Source organism: Carassius gibelio, chromosome A2 (assembly GCF_023724105.1).
Source record: "Carassius gibelio isolate Cgi1373 ecotype wild population from Czech Republic chromosome A2, carGib1.2-hapl.c, whole genome shotgun sequence".
NCBI lineage: Eukaryota > Metazoa > Chordata > Actinopteri > Cypriniformes > Cyprinidae > Carassius > Carassius gibelio.
The window spans coordinates 16,572,101-16,594,622 of NC_068372.1; the positions used below are offsets into that span (position 1 = coordinate 16,572,101).

At 37.5% G+C, this 22,522-nt stretch overlaps 1 protein-coding gene across 2 annotated transcripts; it reads left to right on the plus strand.

The window, feature by feature from the left end:
• Window positions 1-104: 104 nt before the first annotated feature.
• LOC128028866 (glycogenin-1-like) lies at window positions 105-16,295 on the plus strand. Of its 2 annotated transcripts, none has more exons than XM_052616195.1 (7): window positions 105-232; window positions 10,494-10,629; window positions 10,727-10,901; window positions 10,971-11,133; window positions 12,472-12,598; window positions 13,219-13,438; window positions 15,384-16,295. In XM_052616195.1, the coding sequence occupies exons 1-7, from the start codon at window positions 226-228 to the stop codon at window positions 15,549-15,551; spliced, it is 996 nt and encodes a 331-aa protein (XP_052472155.1). In that variant the 5' UTR covers window positions 105-225; the 3' UTR covers window positions 15,552-16,295. The 2 variants fall into 2 exon arrangements, with proteins under 2 accessions (XP_052472155.1, XP_052472148.1); XM_052616188.1 differs by lacking the exon at window positions 105-232 and adding an exon at window positions 8,762-8,885.
• The last annotated feature ends 6,227 nt before the right edge of the window (window positions 16,296-22,522 follow it).

The window sequence follows — 22,522 nt, forward strand, 5'->3', positions numbered from 1 at the left end:
TGCATAACTAGTTTATTGTATCTCAGATCATACTTGAAAATGTTAGTTTCGTGGTGTAATGCCTCCCAATGTTTTTAACTGAAATGTGGTAAGTGAGGGGGGCGTGTCTGTTGTCAGAGGTCATGTGACCACGAAAGTCCTGTCACTGGTATAAATCCTCAGACAGACTACATACTGCTTCTCTAGCAGTCCTGTATCCGGTTTGGTCCTGCAATTACGTGAGCTATGGCAGGTAGGCAACGTTTTGAACCGTTTTATATCGCCTGTTCCTGTAAATGATGTAAATGGCAGTTGTTTTTGCGCAAGTAACCTTAGCATAGTTACAGCCTATAGCACGCGCTACCTCCGAGGTCGCATGACTTGCTGGATATCCGAGCTGAAATTTAGTTTCGGACTAGGGTAGACTGTGTTGTCCTCTAATAGTTAACGATATAACTTACACAGTTTAGCGCTTGGTCTATTGCGTGAAGGGCCTGTTTGCCTCTCGTACGCAGTTTGGTGCTCAGTCAGCGTTTACGGTAGCTTGCACTGGCCTGTCATGAAGGAAGAGCTGCCATTAGTGTCACCCCGATCTCGGTAAGAGTTGAGCTCGGCGGTGCAGAGTTTGAGTCTGTCACGGAGAATACAGCAGTTTATCTTGCTCTGATGTATTGTGACCAGTTTCTCTCACATGTAACGTTACTAGTGCATCGGTTAACGCAAATATCAACAAATTGTCGATCGCACACAAAAGTAACAGCACGTAACCGTTATACTTATTATTATTATTATTATTATTATTATTATTATTATTATTATTATTATTATTAATAATAATAATAATAATAATAATAATATTATCCACGTTTAGAGGCAAATAAACAAGTACCTACAAAAATAAATTAATTGTATTTTGTATTTAATGTATATTTATGTATAAAATGTATTTATTTTTCCTCGATCAAAGCGTAGAGCGTGTCGTCTTATTTTATATGACAAATGTTAGTTACATTTTCTGACAGAAACTGACCAGATATATTTTTCTTCTTTAAAGTGATAGTTTATCTGCTTACCCCCAGGGCATCCAAGATGTAGGTGACTTTATTTCATTAGTAGAAAACAAACGAAGATTTGTAACCGAAATCGTTGCAGTCTGTCAATCATATAATGGAAGTGGATGGGAATCATGGCTTTGGGAGTCAAAAAAAAACCATACACCAACAAAACCAAATTAAACCCTGTGGCTTGTGATGATACATGGATGTGTGAAAAGACACAGACCCATCGGTCTGTGCAAGAAACTGAACAGTATTAGGCCTGGGCACAAAAAAAAAGTAAATTTTTCAATAAATTCGTTTTGATATAAATTCTCAAAAGCCGTGAATCGATCTTTTCTAGTATTTATTTCAGCAAACATTTAAAAGAAGATCTGCTTAATGTGAATCTTTTCATTAGTCTTCTCCGCTAAATGTTACCCTCTTATTTACCTTGCGCAATGTCACAACAGAAAGCCTGCCACTCATTCAGTGCTTATGGCAGAGATACTGCTGACAAGAACCAAGACCAAAGCGTGATTTGTAATACTCTGTAAAATTCTATAGTAAAACTACAAATCCGTGGAAGCATTTGACGTGTAAAAGTGGCATAATTTCGGGAGTGAATGAATGGCGGATGGTGCAACACAGTTTACACAAGCGGGGACATTTTATATAGCCCTATTTTTGTTAAAAAAAGGACACTATAGCCCTATTCGGACGGGACTAGTTTTACAGGGGTTCGTTAGAGAAATTTGTGTTTCACAGACGTACTTGGTGATTTTAATCCTGTCCGAATATGCCACCTCTGTGTTTTTCTCACACAACCTCCGTACTAATTCCAGAGCAAATTACCTTCTGTTTTTCAGCAAACGCCGTGATCCTCTGAGAAAACGAATCCCGTCTGAATGCGAATGTCTGTGATTGCTGGTGATATTTTATTTCACAACGCGTTTCCTCATGTGTTTTGGCCAACGCGTATTACCGTAGCTGCTCTTACCGCGTGCATGTTTGGTATATTTGCTTTCTGGCAAAGAAATAATAATATAGGCAACTCCAGTCATCGAGGGCCACGGTCCTGCAGAGTTTAGCTCAAACCATAATTAAACACACCTGAACAAGGCAATCAGTGTTTTCGGGATTACTAGATAGATACAGGCAGGTGAGTTTTTATGAGGGCTGAAGATAAACTCTGCAGGATAGTGGCCCTCCAGACCCGGAGTTGCCTATCCCTGACGTAAACCATTAATACTGGCTATTGTAATATCAGCATCAGGTAAGATTTCTCACATTCATTTATGCACTCAGTTACATAATGTTTTAATTACAGATGTACCTTTATAAACATTTAAACATGGGTTTAGCCTACTACTACTACAAAAAAAGGAAAAGTTTAACTATACTAAAGAAACACATTAACATGGTTTTGCTATACTAGCCATTTAGTATTTATTGTGTAATAATTCGAATGGTAGTCAATCCGAATGACAATATGCAATGCACGTATACCGAGCGCATGATCTCTGTGATGCCCAGATGCACAAAACAGACCCTCCCACCTCCAGACCCTCCTGTAATAAACATGGAGATGTAGTCCCGTACGAATTGGTACATGGAAATTGCAGACGTCAGGTGGTAAGAGTCGAAACTCAAACGTAGTTTAGAAAAACTAGTCCTGTCCGAATAGGGCTTATTTATATAAAGGTTTAAAATACAGGCCGTTGGATCTTAATTCTTTTATGAATTCACTATTTGTATACTGATGTTTACGCTTCATTTTCTAGAAATTTCAATAGCATTTGTATTAAAGCTATATGCACAATGTAATAATAATAAAAAAAAACATAGAGAATCAAACCAAATCGAATCAAGAGCTTGTGAATCTAAATCAAATCGGGACATCTGAATCGATACCCAGCCCTAATTTATATAACTTTTTACAGCAATGTCCGAAATGTTTTGAGTGCGTTCAGGTCGTTATCTTCTTGCTTTACAGCAGATCGCAGCAGATTTGTAAGTGCATTATCGCCACCTATCTTTCAAATGGCCATTGACCATTTCAATCAAACCATTGACATGATCTGCAATTAGGATAAATTTTTTTTCAGAACCAATCCAATACTGAAATTTGAGTATCTGCTGATACCGATCCGATACCAGCACAGTTTTTTTTCGGGTGCACAATAATTTTATAAAATCTAGATAAATAGGACAAAACTAATATTCAAGAAAGAATATTAATAATATTTGATTGCACAGAAAACTATTAAAATACTAAAGGTGCAAATACAGAGCGTCTCAGAGCGCTTGTGTGCATCTAATGCTCAGAATGATGAGCTTGAAACCAGGGTGCGATTTGCCGGGGGGGATGCGTGGGATTTCCCGCTTTCTGGTCAATGTATCCTTGCCTCTGCTTAATTATTTTTATCCTCGGTGGGGACAAAAAAAAGTGATCAGTGCTACTACACTAGTGGCGAGACGGATCACAGAACTTATCACGGATCCGTGGTTTGATTAAAGTAAATTTTATTTTAAAATGCGCTACTTTGGCTGCCATGTAGTGTTATGTCTCGCCCATGGCACTATCTGATTGGTTACACCTCATGAGTAATAGCCTATCAACACTTACGAGACAGTTGAACTTGAAGCCGGTCCGCTGGGTAGTAGAGTTGCCAACTTGGCGACTTTGTTGCTAGATTTAGCGACTTTTTTCCAAAAAAGCCACTAGCGACAAATCTAGCAACTTTTTGGCCAATCATTATTTAGTCTCTGAGACTCTCTGGTGCTGTGAAAAAATTCACAATAAAACCTAATTTGGTTTCTATACACTTTCTGTGATTCTCCACGGCATATTTGAATATGTATGCAAGCAAAAAATACTTAATGAATGAGTAAGGGGCCATTCACATATACAATGGCAATCCATATACAGCTATGATCAGCTGTTCTTTCATCTTGGCTGAGCTTTCAACGTGGTTATGGGAAAGGTTGAAGCTGATTGGTTAGTTCTTGTCACATGACCTGCGGCGTGCTTGCGGCATTCTGAAAAGTTGATGTTTTTAACTAGATGCGGATGCGCCTGAAAAGAACGGGCACATCGAACCGCGTGCGCATCCCGACCGCGTCGCCTCCATTATGAGCGCGCATACTGCGTGCGTGCCTACAGCCAGTATGTGAACGGCCCCTAAGAACTGCGGTCTTCTACAGTACTTCAAATATGCCGTGGAGAAACACAGAATGTGACTGAATTGAAGAACATTGTTGCGGCATCTCTCAAGCAAAGAATAAACACCACTAACTTGGAGAATGCAGTGAAAACTCCTCTTCTTGCGTCTGCCCTAGACCGTCGGCACAAACATCTCCGGTTTCTCGATGAAAACATGAGAGAAGTAGGAAAATGTGAGTGGTGCGGATGCAGCCGCCACCACCAACGATGAAAAGGATGCCCACTCGTCGGAAAAGGCTGAGCCAGATCTTCAGCGATGATTACAGAGAGTCCAGCCATGACGAGTGGGAACAGTTTGTGCTGGAGCCATGTATTCCACCAGATGAGGATCCCATTCAGTGTTGAAACGAAAACATGAAGCACTTCACAAAACGTATTCACTTTGTACACCGTTATTTGTGAGTCCCGCCAACGTCTGTGCTGTCAGAGTGCGTTTTCTCTGTGGCCGGCATTATTGTTAACAGACTAAGGAGCCGACTTTCCCCCGATCATGTTTACATGCCCGTATTTCTTAACAAGAACATGTAAAACAATAGAAAAAAAGCAAAAAGGATTTGCTGAAAGTTTCAAAGTTAAGTGTAGGCTACGTTCTACAATAGCCTAATTGCTGCAGGCTGCTTTAAGTGTTTTCTTTGTTCACTTTTTTTTTTTTAAATCTGTACTTTTGTTTGTTTGCACGCATTGTTAAAGGTTTTCAGCTACAAAGCGTGTAATGTTCAAGCTTATGGTGTGTAAGCTTTTTAAAAATGACGGAAACAATAAATGTTTCTGAAAAATAACGTCTGTATCTTTAAACTTAATTTAAATAAATATTCAAATATTCGTTTTTTTGTGAGCTCAAATATTCGAATGTGATATTTGTGGAAAACGGCCATCCCTAGAATAAACATCACAATCTGATTATCTGTTTCTATGATGACAAGCAGAGTTAGTGTCCCAGTCACACCCCTGAGAATGGCCGAAGTTACACATACGGTGTTTCACTCAATTGAGGCTAAAGCAAAGGTTTTTTGATTACTCACTCACTCTTGAGCTTCTGCCGCGAGTGATTTCAATGTTTAGCCAATGTAGAGGTCCTACGGCGCGAATGAGGCGTTTAATTCTAGCATGTTGTTTTTTTATTGTGCATGATCACAGTTCATATGTGTGGGGCAAGATAAGCTATTAGAGTAAAAATATTGCATTAGACTGCTTCATGAGTTAATAAGAAAAAAGATTTTACCCCCCTCTCTGTTTTTTTCACAACTCTCACCCTTCTTGAAACAACACTGAGTCACAGTGTGCAGTATGCGCAGCTCTCTGAGTCTACGTAGAACAGTTAGTACATCACACAAGCTGCTCGGCTCGTGTTCATCTTCAGTTCTCTCTTCACAGCAGTTCTGTCAGTGGACTGTTTGAGTAAATGAATTACTCCTGGATGTTGGTTTATTTCGAGGGAGTGTTAACCAAACGATTTCAAATGATTCAGTCCGATTTGGTGAACCATTTCAACTGGTTAAATCGAACGATTTATTTGTGGACCAGACATCACTAGTACAAAGGGAAGAGATATTGATGAATAGTGTATTAAATCTGTGCATTAGTTTAATGAGCCTTTTCTTTGAACAGTTTTAAGCCTCAGTTACTGTGCACTCTTGAAGAGAGTTTCACTGTTTTGATTGTAGTAAACTCCATTCAGTCTGATTGCTGAAAGGAGGATGACAGACAGCCGCAGCGGAAAGAGTTTGTGTACTTGATGACTACAATATTAGGGCTGTGTATTGCCAGTAATCTGCTTATATGATACGCATCACGATACCTGGGTTGCGATACGATATATTGCGATACATTGCGATTCTGTAAGCAAGGAGATATATTGGGATATTTCTTATTTTAGGTATTGTATATATTTTTAGGAAGGCTGTCATTTATGAACACACCGCCATATGCAAACCTTAGCAATTCATAAAAAATTATTTAACCCGAACACATTGGGCTCTGCATACAATAATCAGTCCCAGTTAGCGATGCACCAGTTGACCGGCCATAAATCTGAACCGGACGTTTTTTTCGGAAGTACGCCCACGTGCACAGGCTACATTGTAATCATTCGCGATCATGTTATTTGTGTGGAAGTATTTCGAAATCTGTGCGCAGGACACCTGCACCCGTTCAGCACTGGAAGTGCAGAGCTACATGTCTGAGGCACAGATAGCAGGAAAGCGCATAGTCCTTGTCTTCTCTGTTTTTTTTGTGTATCTCTGTGGCAGAATTACAGCGCCACATGCAGGTCTGGCATGTATACTACATCGTTTTTTGGTTGCATGTGGACGCAGATATTTCTTGAGATGAGGGGAAAAATAAGATCGGGGGAAAAAAAAAAGATCTGGATTTTGAAAAAAAAGATCTGGATTTTGTGTGGACATAAAATAAGATTTTTACCAAAGCAACCCTGCCAAAAAACGTGTATTTTATCCCTGGGTTGCAGTTTGTATCGGGGAACCCCCTGGAAATGCATTGTGCTAGTTTTGGACTAGTTTTGAGAAGCAACTTGGCAGGCTTTGTTGTGAAAACCTAGCAACCCTGATCTGAACGCACGTGCTGGAGATATAATACTAATTACAGGACTGCCTTTTGCTGACAAGATGAGCATGAAAAATCTTTTTTTTTTTTTTTGCACAGCCCTAGTTTGAAATGTTGCTTAATTTAAATTTGACTAAAATGCTTGTATTTCAATATTTTTGCATTCTGCCTATGATAAAACTGTGCTAGATGTTAAGTTTTGTGAAGGAGGGCCACTGGTAGCAAGCTTTTTCACTGTGTTTATTATCAATATGCATAACAGTGACTGTAAAATATGTATTTTAGGTATGTAAATGTCATTTTCAGGTTTATTGGGATATGGTCATTGGGCATACTTTGGGCAATACTTTAACCAGCAACCAACCAGCCCCCGCCCTGCCCACACCCACTGTGCTCTTTTTGGAAAACCAAAATATGATGAGGCTACATGGCGTTCATGCGTGCACAAAACTTCTAGAATGGTACTTCTGTTTCACAGACACACCTGGAAATTAATGTTGAATTGCTATGCTTGTTAAGATAATGTAAATCCATGATGCAAGAAAAACTTCTGGTTACATGAGCCTAAGCTCTTCTCAATAAAATCCATGCAATAGTTAATATCAGATCATTTTAGAATACAGCATAGGATGTACCAAATATTCTTCAGTTTTATGCAAAACAGAAATGAAACGAATAGAATCTCAGATCTGTCATATGGCCAAAAATTAATGCAAAAAAAAAGTGCTTTTTTTTTTTTTTTATGCATCGTTGTGTTTGACACCTGAAACTCCAATGTATTTAACATGATGTAACCTTGCTCTCACTTGAAATGTGTCCCCACATTTAAGTCCTTGAATTTGAGTGTATCGGACCTGGAAAGTCCTTAAATTTAAAAGTTAATCAATGCGTGGGAACCCTGTTAAAAGTTACCCATTTTTTGTTTATATATATTATTTTATTTTTTTTATTTTTTTAAATGGCTTCGATATTGATTCTCAAAAACCGCGAATCCATCTTTTCCGGTATTTATTTCAGCAAACATTTAAAATAAGATCTGATTAACGTGAATCTTATAACTATTCTCCACTAGATTTCACCCTCATTACCCTTGTGTGATGTTAAAACAGAAAGCCTGTCACTCATTCACTGCTTATGGCAGAGATACTGTTGATGAAAACGAAGAACAAAGCAACAAGTGTGATTCGCAATGCTCAATGAAATGCTATAAGAATACTATAAATCTGCGGAAGCATTTGATATCACGCATAAGGTGTCATGATTTCTGCAACAATCAAAATAAAAGTTTAGTTTAACGTTAAGAAGCGTCAGAATACATTACTATTTAGCAGCCTTAAGACTCAATGCTACTATTGCTAATACATATAAATCTTTATTTTGAAAGGAATCATCATATTTTTTCTATTATGCAGCACTTTGTTTTGCCAAAAAATAAAAGGGTTTAATTTTCATTTGATTAGGATAAATTAAGTCATTTTATATTTTATGCCTACATCTGATTACCAGGAAAAAATAATAAGAAAACTTTATAGGGCCATATTATTGTTTAAAAAATGATGTGACAATTAGAGATTATGCTAATACACCTAGTGTTGTCACAGTACCAAAATTTCAGTATTCGGTAACAATACCAGTGAAAGTCAACGGTTCTCTGTAAAAAAGCCAAACAAAAACATTCAAATGCCCTTATAAAATAAGAAAATAAAAAAAAGCCCAGAACCGCTTTTCTGACTGATGACACAAACAGTGTTAACCATTTGTACGTTCTCTAACATGCATATTTTAACTTTACACAACAGAAGCTTTTAAATTAATTGTGAAGTAGTAAGTATCATCATTTCCTCCTGTTTTTACCCTTATAAATGTTATAGGAAAATTAGTTAATAAAGGAACTTAATTCTGATGCTCATATTAGCGTTAGCCGCTCTTATGCTCATGCTTGGCAACTTTTACAAACTTTTGTAAAATAACTCAAATGATAAAAGAAGCATATTTTCATCTAAATTACACAGAGGAAAGGATTGAACCGCTAACCAAACAAGGAGCACATCGACCTGGAGAGAGCTGGAGGAAGGTGCCTAATGGTACAAACATCACAGACAATGTGCATGAAGTTACTAGTTTCTTGCTCAATAATAAATGCACATTCATGATACAGCATGTTATTAGCTTGTGTGTATATATAATTGTTCAGTTAAGTTAGTTCCTTCAGATTAACAGTACATTGTGTCCTATTTTTCACAGACTTTTGTGTAGCACGCAAACTAACTACCAATACACTGCTTAAAATTGTTCAGAATGTGCAGTTTTACTAATTAATATGAAAATGCATAAAATAACTTTAATAATTTAAATGTAAAAAATCCGATCATAAAGATGTTACTTTCACAAATTAAAATGTTATGTTTATATAATTTTTATACTAACTATGAACTAATAAAATATTTTTTTGCTGAGATTCCAGTGAACTCATGTAGCCTACGTGAAAATGCTGTTTTGTGTAATGACTATGCAATGACGTCATCATGCAATGACATCGCAACGTTGTTTCACAACTTTTTAACAACAAATCAACCTGCTTTTAGCAGCTTCCATTGAAAATTTGGTGGCAAGACTGAGAGGTTTCCCGGTAGTGGCTGTAATCAAATGGAAGTGCTGAGCCTGTGCTCCCAAACGCTGTTCAGGCATTACAGGCAAGATTAAATGAAAATGATATCCATCATTCTTTGAAGCCAGTCGGTTTTCTTTAGAAATAAAAGGTTTCGACTTTGACATGTGCAGTGCTCATGTTTATTCAACGATGTCAAAGCTTTTCGGAAAAAAAAAGTTTGATGCATTTCCTCATTTTGCGGTCGCCATGTCTAAAGTGCTTTATGAAGAGAGCGCATCTGTGCATCTTTCGGATAGTGCACCAAGAACTGGGTTGACCTGGTACTTGGTACCACCGGTACTTAAATTTTTTTTTTTTTTTTTTTTTTATGTACCGACTTGGTAGAGAAGTACTGGGTCAATTGACAACACTAATACACACTATACTCAGTCACGTAATGCTGATGTTGTTAACATTAATGATTTGAGAATAAAGTATAATAATAATTTGCAGGGTTTGATGTGATATGAGCTAATCGTTCGCTACACTTAATCACCATTGGTAGCGCGATTTATTGTAATGCTTTTTTTCCTCTGTTGGTCAGAACAAAGCTTGGCAGACTTGTTCAGGTGATTAAAAATTCTTATTTGGGTCATAAGACGTAGGCTAGAATCTGTGATTGCTAAGTTCAGTGAATATCCACACCACGATGACTGACAGCTACACATTCACCTCAAAACAGATTCATCCGCTGAATCACGACCAACGAACGGAATATAACTCCACAAGGAACTGCTATTCCAGGTTTTTAAACATAGATGGCAAACATGGATGACACGGAGGCAAAACTTAGGAACTGCAGCTTTTACAGTCAGACTTTTTACACCATAAACACGCATGCTTGTGATTTGTGACCAATTAAAATGACAAACACTAGTTGCAACATTTAGCAGCGTGAACGTTTTCTATATAGTTAAAATAAATGAATGTGCACGTAAAAAAAAAAAATGGCTGCACTCTTAAAAATATAAAGCTATTACTTAAATTAGAATGCATACAAGTAGGTGATGATGATGTTGTGTTTTTATGTGTGTTAATGTAGACCAGGCTTTTGTCACCCTCGCCACAACTGACAACTATGCCAAAGGAGCAATGGTACTTGGAAAGTCCTTGAGGAACCACAACACATCGAGGAAACTAGTGGCCCTGATTGGCCCCCATGTCTCAGAACCCTCCAGGTGTAGTGCTTGCTGTCTTTTGTTGCACAGCTTAAGTAAATTAGTTGGTTTTCAAAGATTATCCGGTCTCACATTGTGCTCTGATGCTACGTTACAGAGCAGTGCTTCGTAAGGTCTATGATGAGGTCAGGCTGGTGGATGTGCTGGACAGTGGGGATGCTGCACACTTGGCCATGATGAAGAGACCTGACCTGGGTGTCACCTTCACCAAACTCCACTGCTGGACTCTTACAGAATACTCCAAATGCGTGTTTATGGATGCAGATACTCTAGTGAGTGCTGTCTCAGAGTTTTCATTATGTCTTTGAGGGTCTTTTATTGGCCTTCCCTCTTCTCTCTAGGTTTTGTCTAACATAGATGAGTTATTTGAGCGGGAGGAGCTCTCTGCTGCACCAGATCCCGGCTGGCCTGATTGCTTCAACTCTGGTGTGTTCGTCTTCCGTCCCTCCAACGAAACTTATGGGAAGCTTCTCACCACCTGTTCAGAGGATGGCAGCTTTGATGGCAAGTGACACTTCTTTAGTGTTAAATTGAAGAAGCAATAAGGGGTGTTTTAACATTTCCATACTTTAACGGAGGGTTGCATAACTGCATTGCACAACGTTTTGGAAAAGAAGTTTAACCACATACTGTGGAATTCATTCGACTAAGATATTTTAACCCTGGCTTGTGAAAGAGTTGCGTAAACTTGCTAGAGCCATGAGTAAGTTCTTTATCAGGCATGTAAGTAGAACACAAGGTGGCTCTGTGATTACTGTCATTTTGGGGTGCACCTGAGGGAGTTATTCCTAGGCTCGGTGTAGGATGAAGTAAACTGCTAAACCCTTGTGAACCCGTTTGCTTGTACTGTACTGGAACTGTCATTTATATATACCTGATTACATTTAAGTGTAAGTGCATGTTCAATTCCAGTCCATTTTTATGACCAATTATGTATTAAGAGACTCTGTGCTTTGATGTCTAACCCAAATTATTGTTAAAAAGGACTCTTCTTCTGTGGTTTGCTTATTAGTTAGAGACCTAATCTTGAACAAAGAATTAAGCCTCAGAGGTTATCAGTAGGCCTCTGTTTTAAAGGTCTTTGAGGCAGTTGTATTTCTGTTTCATCTCAGTATCACTCTGAGTAAAAAAAAAAAAAACACTTGCCTCATGTTTTATCTTTCTATTTATATAGCACAACATTGAGGGTTCTTGTTATGTGATCGATTAGTCCCAGTCACCATGCTATACAGCCTATGGCTTATTTCTGAATGTCTAAAAATATCTGGCTTTCACTCAAATGTATAGTCATTTACTCATTTTTGTCTTGCATTTTATAATTTACTTAATTTTTATTCACACTTAAGAAGCTTTGGTTACATGATGGACTTTAAGTGGTACAGAAATCTTTCATGGAAAATATATTTTGGGTTTCGATAATAAAAAAACTTATGGGAATGGAATGACATGAGGAATCCATAATTAATGACCAAATATTCATGTTTGATTGAACTAGAACTATATATAACTGTTCTCAGTCATAGGTTTGTCATGTATAGGACGTCATGTGCTTTTCATATGTAACATGAGTCTCTTGTTCACTGATAACCTTAGGTCAACTAGACTGAGGTTAGTTTTCTTTGCATGCATACCTTTTGAGAAAGCAAGGGTCAAGGTTAAGCAAACAGCCAAGAAAGAGTCTCCTGAAGCAATCTTACATGTTCCCAACCCCTCAAAGGCTGAGTTTGCATAACTGCTCATTGCTTCATCTATTTAAGGAAGATTACAGATCTCTTGTAAATATTTTTCAAATCACAGTGAAGCAACTGAAACATCTGCTTTGTTTTGACTTGTTTTCCTCAGGTGGGGATCAGGGCGTTCTCAACAGCTTCTTCAGCAACTGGGCAACAGCAGACATTTCAAAACACCTTCCTTTCATCTACAACCTCAGCAGTATTGCCATCTACACCTATCTCCCAGCATTCAAGCAGTGAGTGAGATTTTACATCCTCAAAGATGTTTGGAAGTGGCTGTTCCTTTCATATGAGCCTTGGTGTTATCGTATTTGTAGTTTTGCATGAAGAGTGCCCAGGTCAAATTAAAAGCTCAATCACACAACAACATTGTAACGATCAGAATCCAGCACCAGAAATCCTTTCTGTTCCTGGCCTCGCACTTCAACTTCCTCCAAATACATACTGCTCTCCAAAAATAGTGGGGCTATTTTAGGGTCTTTACACAGAGACTAAATGTAATTTTGAATAGTTTGTTACATGATCTTTTTTCCATGAGCAACACGTACTGTTCTCTGGTTAGTCAAGCTCTCATTAGGATCGAATTTATATGTACATTTTGCATCTGAATGCTACAAACTGACAAATATCTTTATATAATATTCCTGTGACTATCCTCTGCTTTATTAAATCTGGATGGTTGTAGGAGGCAGAATTAATTTATTTTAAATTTGTGTGTTGAACCGAGTGCATTGTATATGATTGTAGTATTATTATTGGCAGGTGCCTTTTAGCACATCCTGGTTGGCAAGTGTTGGGGATTTCTAAATCCGTGTAATTTTGGCAACAACAGTCTGATCATTCCTTGTTCTCTTAGATACGGCCGTGATGCCAAGGTAGTTCATTTCCTTGGCAAAGTCAAACCGTGGGATAACAGTTATGACACCACAAGCAAAACATTAAAGGGACAGTCCCAGGATGCTTCTGACATGCACCCCAACTTCTTGCTGCAATGGTGGGAGCTTTTCTCTTCTTCAGTATTGCCCCTCATGAAGGAGGAATACGGTGAACAGCCTTTCTATTCCGGATGCACAGAGGTAAGCAGCAGTGGCACGATGATCATATAGGCAGTGTTTGGCCAGTTTTTCCATTAGAATTTATTTGTTACTCTGAGTCAAATTGGATATGTAATAAGGAAAAAAATTTAAGGAATTTTATTTGAATTTTATAGTAGGAGGTCAATAACTTATCAAACAGTTTATTTTGCATTTTAAATGGCATGCACTAATAATGCAAAACAAAAGTGCGGTCACATGAAAAAGGGTCCATTGCATGCTGTCAATTTTATTTATTTTTTTATTAGGGCTACAACAAACTAATTTTGACAATCTAATTTAACGATTATTAGAATGATTTATCAACTAATCATCGATATTTAGCTGATTAATCAGTAGACATTTATTGATTCAGCTTTTGCAATTTGTTAAAATGGTTATGCATATTCTAACAAATGAAGGTAGTCACTTCTGCTTTTGAAAGACATATGTAATTGCAGTTATACAGTTAATTTATACAAATCTATTATGCACACAAAATGAGATGGCAGAGAAACTCAACATTTAATTACCTAAAATGCATTTTTGTGAGTCTTATGGATAAAGAGCAAAATAATGGTTAAGTGATAAGACAAAGTTTTGTTTTTTGGTTTATTAAACTAATATTCACAGCATAATCTCTCTTAAAATACCTTCTAGGGTTATGAGAATCAAAACCGTCCCGAGCTAGATAAGTCTCTGCAAACCAAACAAACTTTGAAATGCTTTTTCATGACAAATAAAAGGATTCTGGCATTTGAAAATCAAGTTGTAATTCTAAATGAAAGCGACACTGATTTTCATGTTTAATACTGTAAAGCTCCTTGATTTAAGGCTATCTGTTGTATAAAGTACTTAATAAATGTGACTTTACTGGAGTACTGCACTAACGTTACAGAGCGGTGCAAAAATCCACATCTCTGTAATGAGAAGTGTTTTAAACTGCTGCCTTCTCACCACTGTCAGTTTTTGGTGTTTTTGTTGTTGAGAGGAAAGCGCGCAGTGTATATATATTTACATATTCATCCAAACACCCCTCAGCAGGCTCAGGTTTGGCTGCCTTAGTTTGTTCTGAAGCGCTGCTGCTGCATTTTCTCTTGATTTGCATCAGAAGAGCTGAATTACATGTGTGCATTGAGAAGTAAACAGGTTTAATAAATGTTTTCCTTAATTGACAAACTTCTAAATATTTACATGAAGTTCACTTCTGTTTAGCTGAAGAGAGAAATAATGAAGTAATCTAATTTCTGAATTCAATTTTTATTTCTCATTTTAAAATCATATGCTCTGAGTTCTGTGGTAAGAAGTGCCATGTACTGTATTACTGGGGCATTTACTGTATGAAGTGTGAAGTAGTCGTCTTTATAAAGAAAACTTGATAAGACTAAGACCACAGCTTGACTCGTTTAGGCTCTGCTCTGGTGGATTGTGTATCCTGGGTAAATTTGGGAAGGTGAGGTGATGCAAGTAGATCGCTCTCTGAAATATCAGTTTTTCAAACCATGATCGCTGTTTTCAGCCTCTTTATGCTCTAACTGTTACAGTTTAGGTTTAGAGGTGGGACTTCCTAATTTTAGCAAGTTGGTAAAAAGATGGGAAAATGTTCACTAATTGGGAAATGCCGAGAGACATAATTCTGCTGTAAATTCACTTCAAATGTGGACCTAAGAGGATTTTATAAAACACTTGCTGTGGTTTTGGGCTTCGTTCATGAGATTTCATTTAACTGAATACATTTCACATGTCACATGGGATATTGCAGCCTACACGGACACAACTATTGTTAGAAATGCTGTTGTGTTGGGTAAAAATCTCTTCCTGAATGACTTTCCATCAACTGACATGGTTCACATATTGCACTATTAATAAAATAAGGTGATTTTTTCTAACCATAAATGCATATAAAAATTCTATTGTTTGTGATTTTGCTTTTCTTTTTTCCCTTAAGAGTGATCCTCAGGTTGACGTGGCTCAGATGCACATTTCCCATCATCCCCCTCCACCCCAGATGTCGTCTCAGGAGCGCAAACAGAAGTGGGAACAGGGCCAAGCTGACTACTTGGGAGTGGACTCTTTTGATAACATCGGGAAAAAGCTAGATTCTTTCTTGAAGTGAGAGACTCGTAGAAACAGAGAATCAGATCTAGTTTTGTACTAGGGTATGTATAGGCCACGAAATTACATAAAATAAAATAAAAATACATCCTCTAATTTTTATACCAGTCCTTTTATATCATCTGTGCAGCTCAACTACTTGACCTCTTACAGAAGGTGATTGCAACCGTTATTAGATGACAATGTGTCTAAATTTCAGAGGAGACACAACATAACCAATCAGTCATGGTTTCTGATCTCACTGAAGAAGACACTGTTACTTTTTTTATTATTATTTAAAATACCATAATGTAAATGTTATGGGCCTACAACTTATATGCCTTTTGTGTGGTTGTGGAGATCAGAAACATTTGAAGAAAAAAAAAAATAAGAGAAACATACAGCAAACAAAACAATACCAAACCTTGTAAATGTCAAATATACTGTACACCACTCAATGTTCAATCTTAATCATCTAATGACCACCTTTGCAATGATATTGTGTTTACAATACACACTGTGTGCTGCCAACTCGCTTGCATTGTTAATACTGGCTCTGATACACATCAGCAACTCTTATTGTGTGAACCAATGTCATTCTGCTCTTGCATATTGGGCAATCACTCCCTGCACCGGGGATGGGGCACAAGGGTTTTGCTAAACCTTGTTATAATGCTGGTAACCCTGTAGCTGTTGTTAACTAGTTCATAACCTCTGTAGCTCTGCTCCAACCTGCAACATCTGAAATAAAGATCTAGTAATATGAGTCTTAATTTACTGTCATTAGAACCAGTTTAATCTCATGAACATTAAAATTGTATGGTGTTTATGGTAATAAAAAATAACCATCTTAGATTAAACTGACATTTTTGTATGTAATGCGAGTTGAAGAAAAAAACATAACTGAACAACTTGATATAAAATAGAAAGTCCTGTCTTTAATAAAGCAAATCATCTGAAATGAACAGACAACAGTAAAGTTATCTTAGTATATCTAAATCTCCGTGAGGGTTTGGATCTCCTCTATCGGAGCCCGTTTTAGGTCATGTGGCTATTTCACACTGAAAGCTTTGTCCACGAGCTCCTGCTTCTTCCTCTGAATCTTCAAGATGTTCTCTTCCACAGAATCTTTCACAATAAACTAAATGCAACCACAAAGAAAGAGTCATCAATTGCAAACTTCCTGTCTTGAAAGGCCAAACACTAATCAAACAATGCATAGTTTTACGCTGTCTGTCTTAAAAGCTTAATGTGCCAAAAGTACGTGTAATTCTTTTTGAGCAAATATTCCTATCTGATTGAAAGTTGAATGTAGACTAATTAAGTGTAAAACTACGTGACTTTTGAAAAATGTCTTGGCCAATCAATTTTTATTACAACAGCATTGTGATAAAAAAGAACTGTTGTGAATGTTGCTTTTACTCATCAGCTGTTTCCATCCATGTATTGTAATAAAGATTTTGAAATAATGCATAAAAAATGGACTGAAACGGTGGTGTGCATCAGATCTAAAAATGTGCATTAAAACCTTTTTATTTTTACCTAAGAAACCAAGCATAAATTACAATGAAAATGCATTCATCTAATAAATTTGATTCGCAACAAAAAAAACATGGTAACTTGCCTCAACAGATCATGTACTGGATAACTGAAACGGTGGACTGATCTCATTGCACATCTCAGGAATAAAAGGGTCACATGCTTCCCTGGTTGCTGCAACTTTCAGTTACATTGCATTAGTTTCCCAGGAAGTTATGATTTTGTTCTCTTGAACACAGAATGGAAACCGTGCTTTATTCACAAATGTTTTATGCAATATTCAAATTTTCCGCACTAGTTAAACCCACAATTTTGGATAGAAACGTAGCTACTGTCACATTAAACACTAATGAATTTCAGTCGATGACTGGTGTAATGACAGTCAGACGGCGGTCTCACCAGCGTAATTAATGGTTCTTGGTTCATTTTGAATATAATATAAGTGAAAAATGCTCATAATGGATATTCTGTAGTCAAAGTCAATAGTCAACAAAGATTTTGTTGCTCACATTATTCCTTCTTACGTGTTCAGAAGAAAGTCAGTCATACAGGATTAGAACGGCGTGAGTGGGAGTAAACCACCAGTGAACTGTCCCTTTAATTCAACTGATTACCTGGGTCTTAAAGGTATAGTTCACCCCAATTTTAAAATATTGTCATTCTTTAAAGCCTCATGTCATTCCAACCTTACACGACTTACTTTCTTCAACAAAGTGTCATACCGGTTTTGAAAAACATGACGGTGAGAATATGAGTGCCAGATCACACTCTCTAAGGATGTAACAATTTCCCCCAACTGTAAAAAATTTTTTAAAGGTTTTTTAATGTTATTTTCATTAATGTTAAGAGCTGTAGTCACGAGTTGATAAGAAAACCATTAATATCATGTATCATTTGTCAGCACTGTGTTTAACAATGAGAATAATCTCAGATGTGTAATAATTATTGCTGCAATCAGCTGCTAACTTTCCTCTGAGTGCCTCCCATGCAATGAATAAAAGACTACCTTAGTGATCACCACATCTCTGCTCTGGCCCAGTCTATGACATCTATCAACACACTGATCCTCTGCTGCGGGAGTCCAAGCCTGAACAAACAGTAGAGAAAAAACACACAAACAAATGAGCTCTTTTGAGTACATAAGAGTAAATACATTTCTTAGATAAGAGCTTGTCAAGTAAGTTTGCCACTATATATATATATATATATATATATATATATATATATATATATATATATATATATAATTAAAAGATAATTTAAGAAATTAATTGTTCAAAAATAGAACTAGAATTGCCTGTGATAGACTTTTACATTCTCTTTTGTAACTGATAGTGGGTTGTAGTCTTGCGTAGCCAAAGTATAGGTCTCTGCAGGAAAGTAATGGGAGTTACCAGATCAGGGTGTTTTACACCATGATACCTGAATGGCTGACGTCATAATGATGTTAGGTTTAGGGGTGGGGTTGGGTAAGGGGGATCATTTGAGACTTAGGTCTCTGCAGGGCAAAAGTGGGCATTTGTCACCATGTGGGGGTTTTCAAACTGCTGGGTGTTTCTGAATCATGCAATTTAAATGATAAACTCCCATCACTTTCTTGCAGAGACCTATACTTGGATAATTCCAGATGGAATGTTAAAGAACGCTACACACATTTCTAGCAGAAAGCCTGTAGAATTCAACCAATGCGATGACGACTTCAACACTCCAGAAGTGTTTCCACTTTTGTATCCCATATGCATCAGGTCTGACGTCTGAGGCTCAGACTTAGTGAGCGGTTACTCTGTGTTAAAGGGGTCATATGATGCTGCTAAAAATAACATTATTTGGTGTATTTGGTGTAATGAAATGTGTTTATGCGATTTAAGGTAAAAAAAAAAAAAACATACAAAAAAAACATTATTTTCCACATACTGTACATGATTGTTTTACCTATGCCCCACCTTTCTGAAACTCATCGATTTTCACAAGGCTCATCTCTCTGAAAAGCGAGGTGTGCTGTGATTGGTCAGCTATCCAGCACATTGTCATTTTCCGAATGCCTCAAGCATGTGATGGAAATGTTACACCTCTTAACATATTGTGAAGCCTTCTTCAGCCGGAGCGACGAGACATAAACATGATAAACATGATATAAACCCATTATAAACATGATATAAACATGATTTATATATAGTTTCTTCTGAGAATGGCGCAGCTGGCGGATTCTACAAAGGAGCGTCCATTGGTCTTGCAGCAACCGCATGTGATGACCCCGGGCTGGACGCTCCTTCATCCATGGTGAAAGTTGATTCGGCAAACCACAGCGCAAAGTTGATGTATTTCCTCAGTGACCAGCACGGATCAGATCCAGGCATGACGAAGCAGATAACATCTACTTTTGGAAGGAAAACAAAGTACTTTTGCTTTCACAGTGAAACACACAGCATCTATATGACATGCCGGTGGTGGCAACAACAATACTACAACGAGAATAAAAGGTACACCTTCTTTCTTTGCTTGAACATCTGTGCTGCGTTATGCAAATCTTCCCACATGCTGACATAGATATGTGGGGCCGTGTTAGAATGAGCTGTTTCAGAGGGCTTGGACGAGTGTTAACTTTTATAAAGAATATCTCTTTGGATTTGAGACTTTAGTCTTTGCAACTTCACAGATCTTCTTTATTCACCAAGAGCTTGTAACACTCCAAAGAGAAAGGAAAATATTTAATCGCATCATATGACCCCTTTAAATCCTATAGTTGGACAGTCGTTAACAAAAAGCCACATTGCAGAATGGATAAAAATAAGTCCAAAAATAAAAGAGTACAGAATAAGCCCATTAATGGCATGTTTGAGTCATGCTCTTAACGAACTAGGTTTTATTTGCTCTTTCCATATTGCGAATAATAAATGTGTATCATTTTAAAGCCTAACTTACTGTAATAATTATTTGACGTAGTTTACTTTTACACAGGATCATTCCTTGGCATCATCACGTACTAAAGCGCATTTGTTAAATTGTTTTGCGTGCTGAAGGAACGCTATTTCGTGCAGAGTGACAACATTTAAACTCGCTGGTGAGAGAAAATGGCACTAAAGTGTCAAAATCACTTAAGACGAAGTGATTGTGATTAACTGTCTCTGTCAAGACAGATATATTTTCAGTTTTGGCCCACGGACCGCCTGTTGCCTACTACTGTCCTCAAACAACGACATTGCTGCCACCTAGTGGCAGATCCTGGGGAAATTCAACCCACTGGATCCATCATGAAGACCTGAGAAGCAGCGGTCAGATTAACACAAATCTTTCCAGTTTTGAGTGACAGTAACATGATGGTGGGTCTTCCTGGAGAGAAGTCTTGAAAATCCTGAATGGCCTTTGCTCTGGTCTTCTGAGCCATAGAGCATCCAACCGTGTGAAAGAGAATCCATATTCCCTGCAGACTGAAGCAGTGTCAGCACTCTGAACCACTAATGGCTACTTCTTTTGGTATGTAGTATAGTCTGTAGTTTATAGTAGCCTCAGCAATGAAAAATACCCCAAGGGATCTTCTGTAAGATCCATAAACCTGGTAAACTGAGAAGCTACAAGACTCTTCACAGTGGGGTCTTCATTGCAGAGCTTCAACAGGCTGCATTCAACAAAGCATCCACCTGCGTAATGGAAAGCACTTTATTGAAATATGTCAATGTTTACAACTTTCAATAAGTATTTAGTATGGGAAGATTTTTAGTTTCTGAAACCATTTCCCACATTTTTGTTTGCCCCCCCCCCCCCCCCCCACTTAGACACACACACACACACACACACACACACACAAAAGCAGCCCTAAAAAGCAAGGTGAAATATTTACACTACCATCCAAAAGTGTAGGGTCTGCAATTTTTTTCTCATATGCTCACAAAGGCTTAGTTTATTTGTTTAAAAATACTGTAAAATATTAATATAGCAAACTATTTTTCTCCCTTTTAAATATATATTTTAAAATGTAATTTATTCTCGTGATGTCAAAGCTGAATTTTCAGCATCATTACTGCAGTCTTCAGTGTCACATGATCCTTCCGAAATCATTCTAATATGCCGACTTGCTTGAGAAACTTTTTTATCAACGTTGAAAATTGTGAAGAAAATGTTGCTGATTTGTATTTTTGTTCAAAACATCAACCTTTATTTTACATAAGTCTTTTGTAAAAAATTACTTTGGAACTTGATCGCAGTTCTCCCCGTTGGCTGGTCCATCCTCTGTTTGGTCTTGATCTGAGCACGACACAGGGGAAATTTGGCCTGCTCCTGTGAGACAGGAACAAACAATATCAAGAAATCCAATACAAGAGTACAGATGGCGCACTCCTCACCTGAGCATCAATGTGATCTGATTGATGAGACACTCCCGAACCTCACTCGTCATCTAGATGGACTTCATAGGCATTAATAATCTGTTCTTTTGCAACTATTTAATGGCAACACATCACGGAAATGAAGAAATAATCCAAGAGTAAACAGGTAACCTCCTAAGTGAACGTACCAGACAGGATCCACCTGCGCTCTGACTGCAGCTTCAGTACATGCTTTTCATACTTTTCTGGACCTTGACAGTGTAACATACTTGGACAGTTACAAGCCTCCTAGTTTTTATCCAAAATATCTTAAATAGTGTTCTGAAGAAAAACAAAGCTTTTACATTTTGAACGACATGGCACTTAGTGCAAATGACACCTAACTTAGTATAAACAGAACTCTGTAAAGTTTCATGGTGAATTTTATGATATTTTTATCAATTTAAAAGATCCACAGATTGGTTTCCCTCACCATGGCTTAGCATTTTGTAATGACAAACATTCTGTAGCAGCAAAAACATGAGACTGTGATTTAAATCCACCATCCAAAAATAATATAATGATTGTCTATGTTAATACTCTACAACAAATGTGACTTAATAAATAAATAATAAATACATTTGTCATCAGCCGAAATCCCACCAAGCACTTTTTTCTGGCCTTTCCTTTATATCAAAGTTAGTGAGAACAGTAAAGTAGAGGCCATGCTTCTCCTCCCAGAATGGGGGCAGATCGTTGCCGTTCTCACAAGAGGTCAAGAGAGCGCCTGCTTTTGATGTTGGAGCAGGGAAGTGCACACTGCCTGCACGGACAGACATGAACAGAGACATCTGTAAGTGACTGATGGATGAGATGAGATTGACGGTACAAAAAACAGATGTGTGTTCTTTCTGTGCTCTCACCTCTGCTGGCTCCATTTCTCTGGTTTTATCCCCCATTAAATCAACAAATAGTGTGTCAAAGGCATATGTTCAGCTGATTATGATTTAACAAAAATAAGTTTTATTATTCAGTTCACCAAAATTGTGCAAAAAGCACCATAAACATATTGATTGGTGGTTCTCTACTAGTGTGTTGATTGTTTGCTCCAAATCGATGAAAAATAGAATGTTAAATGAATGCTAAATGAAAC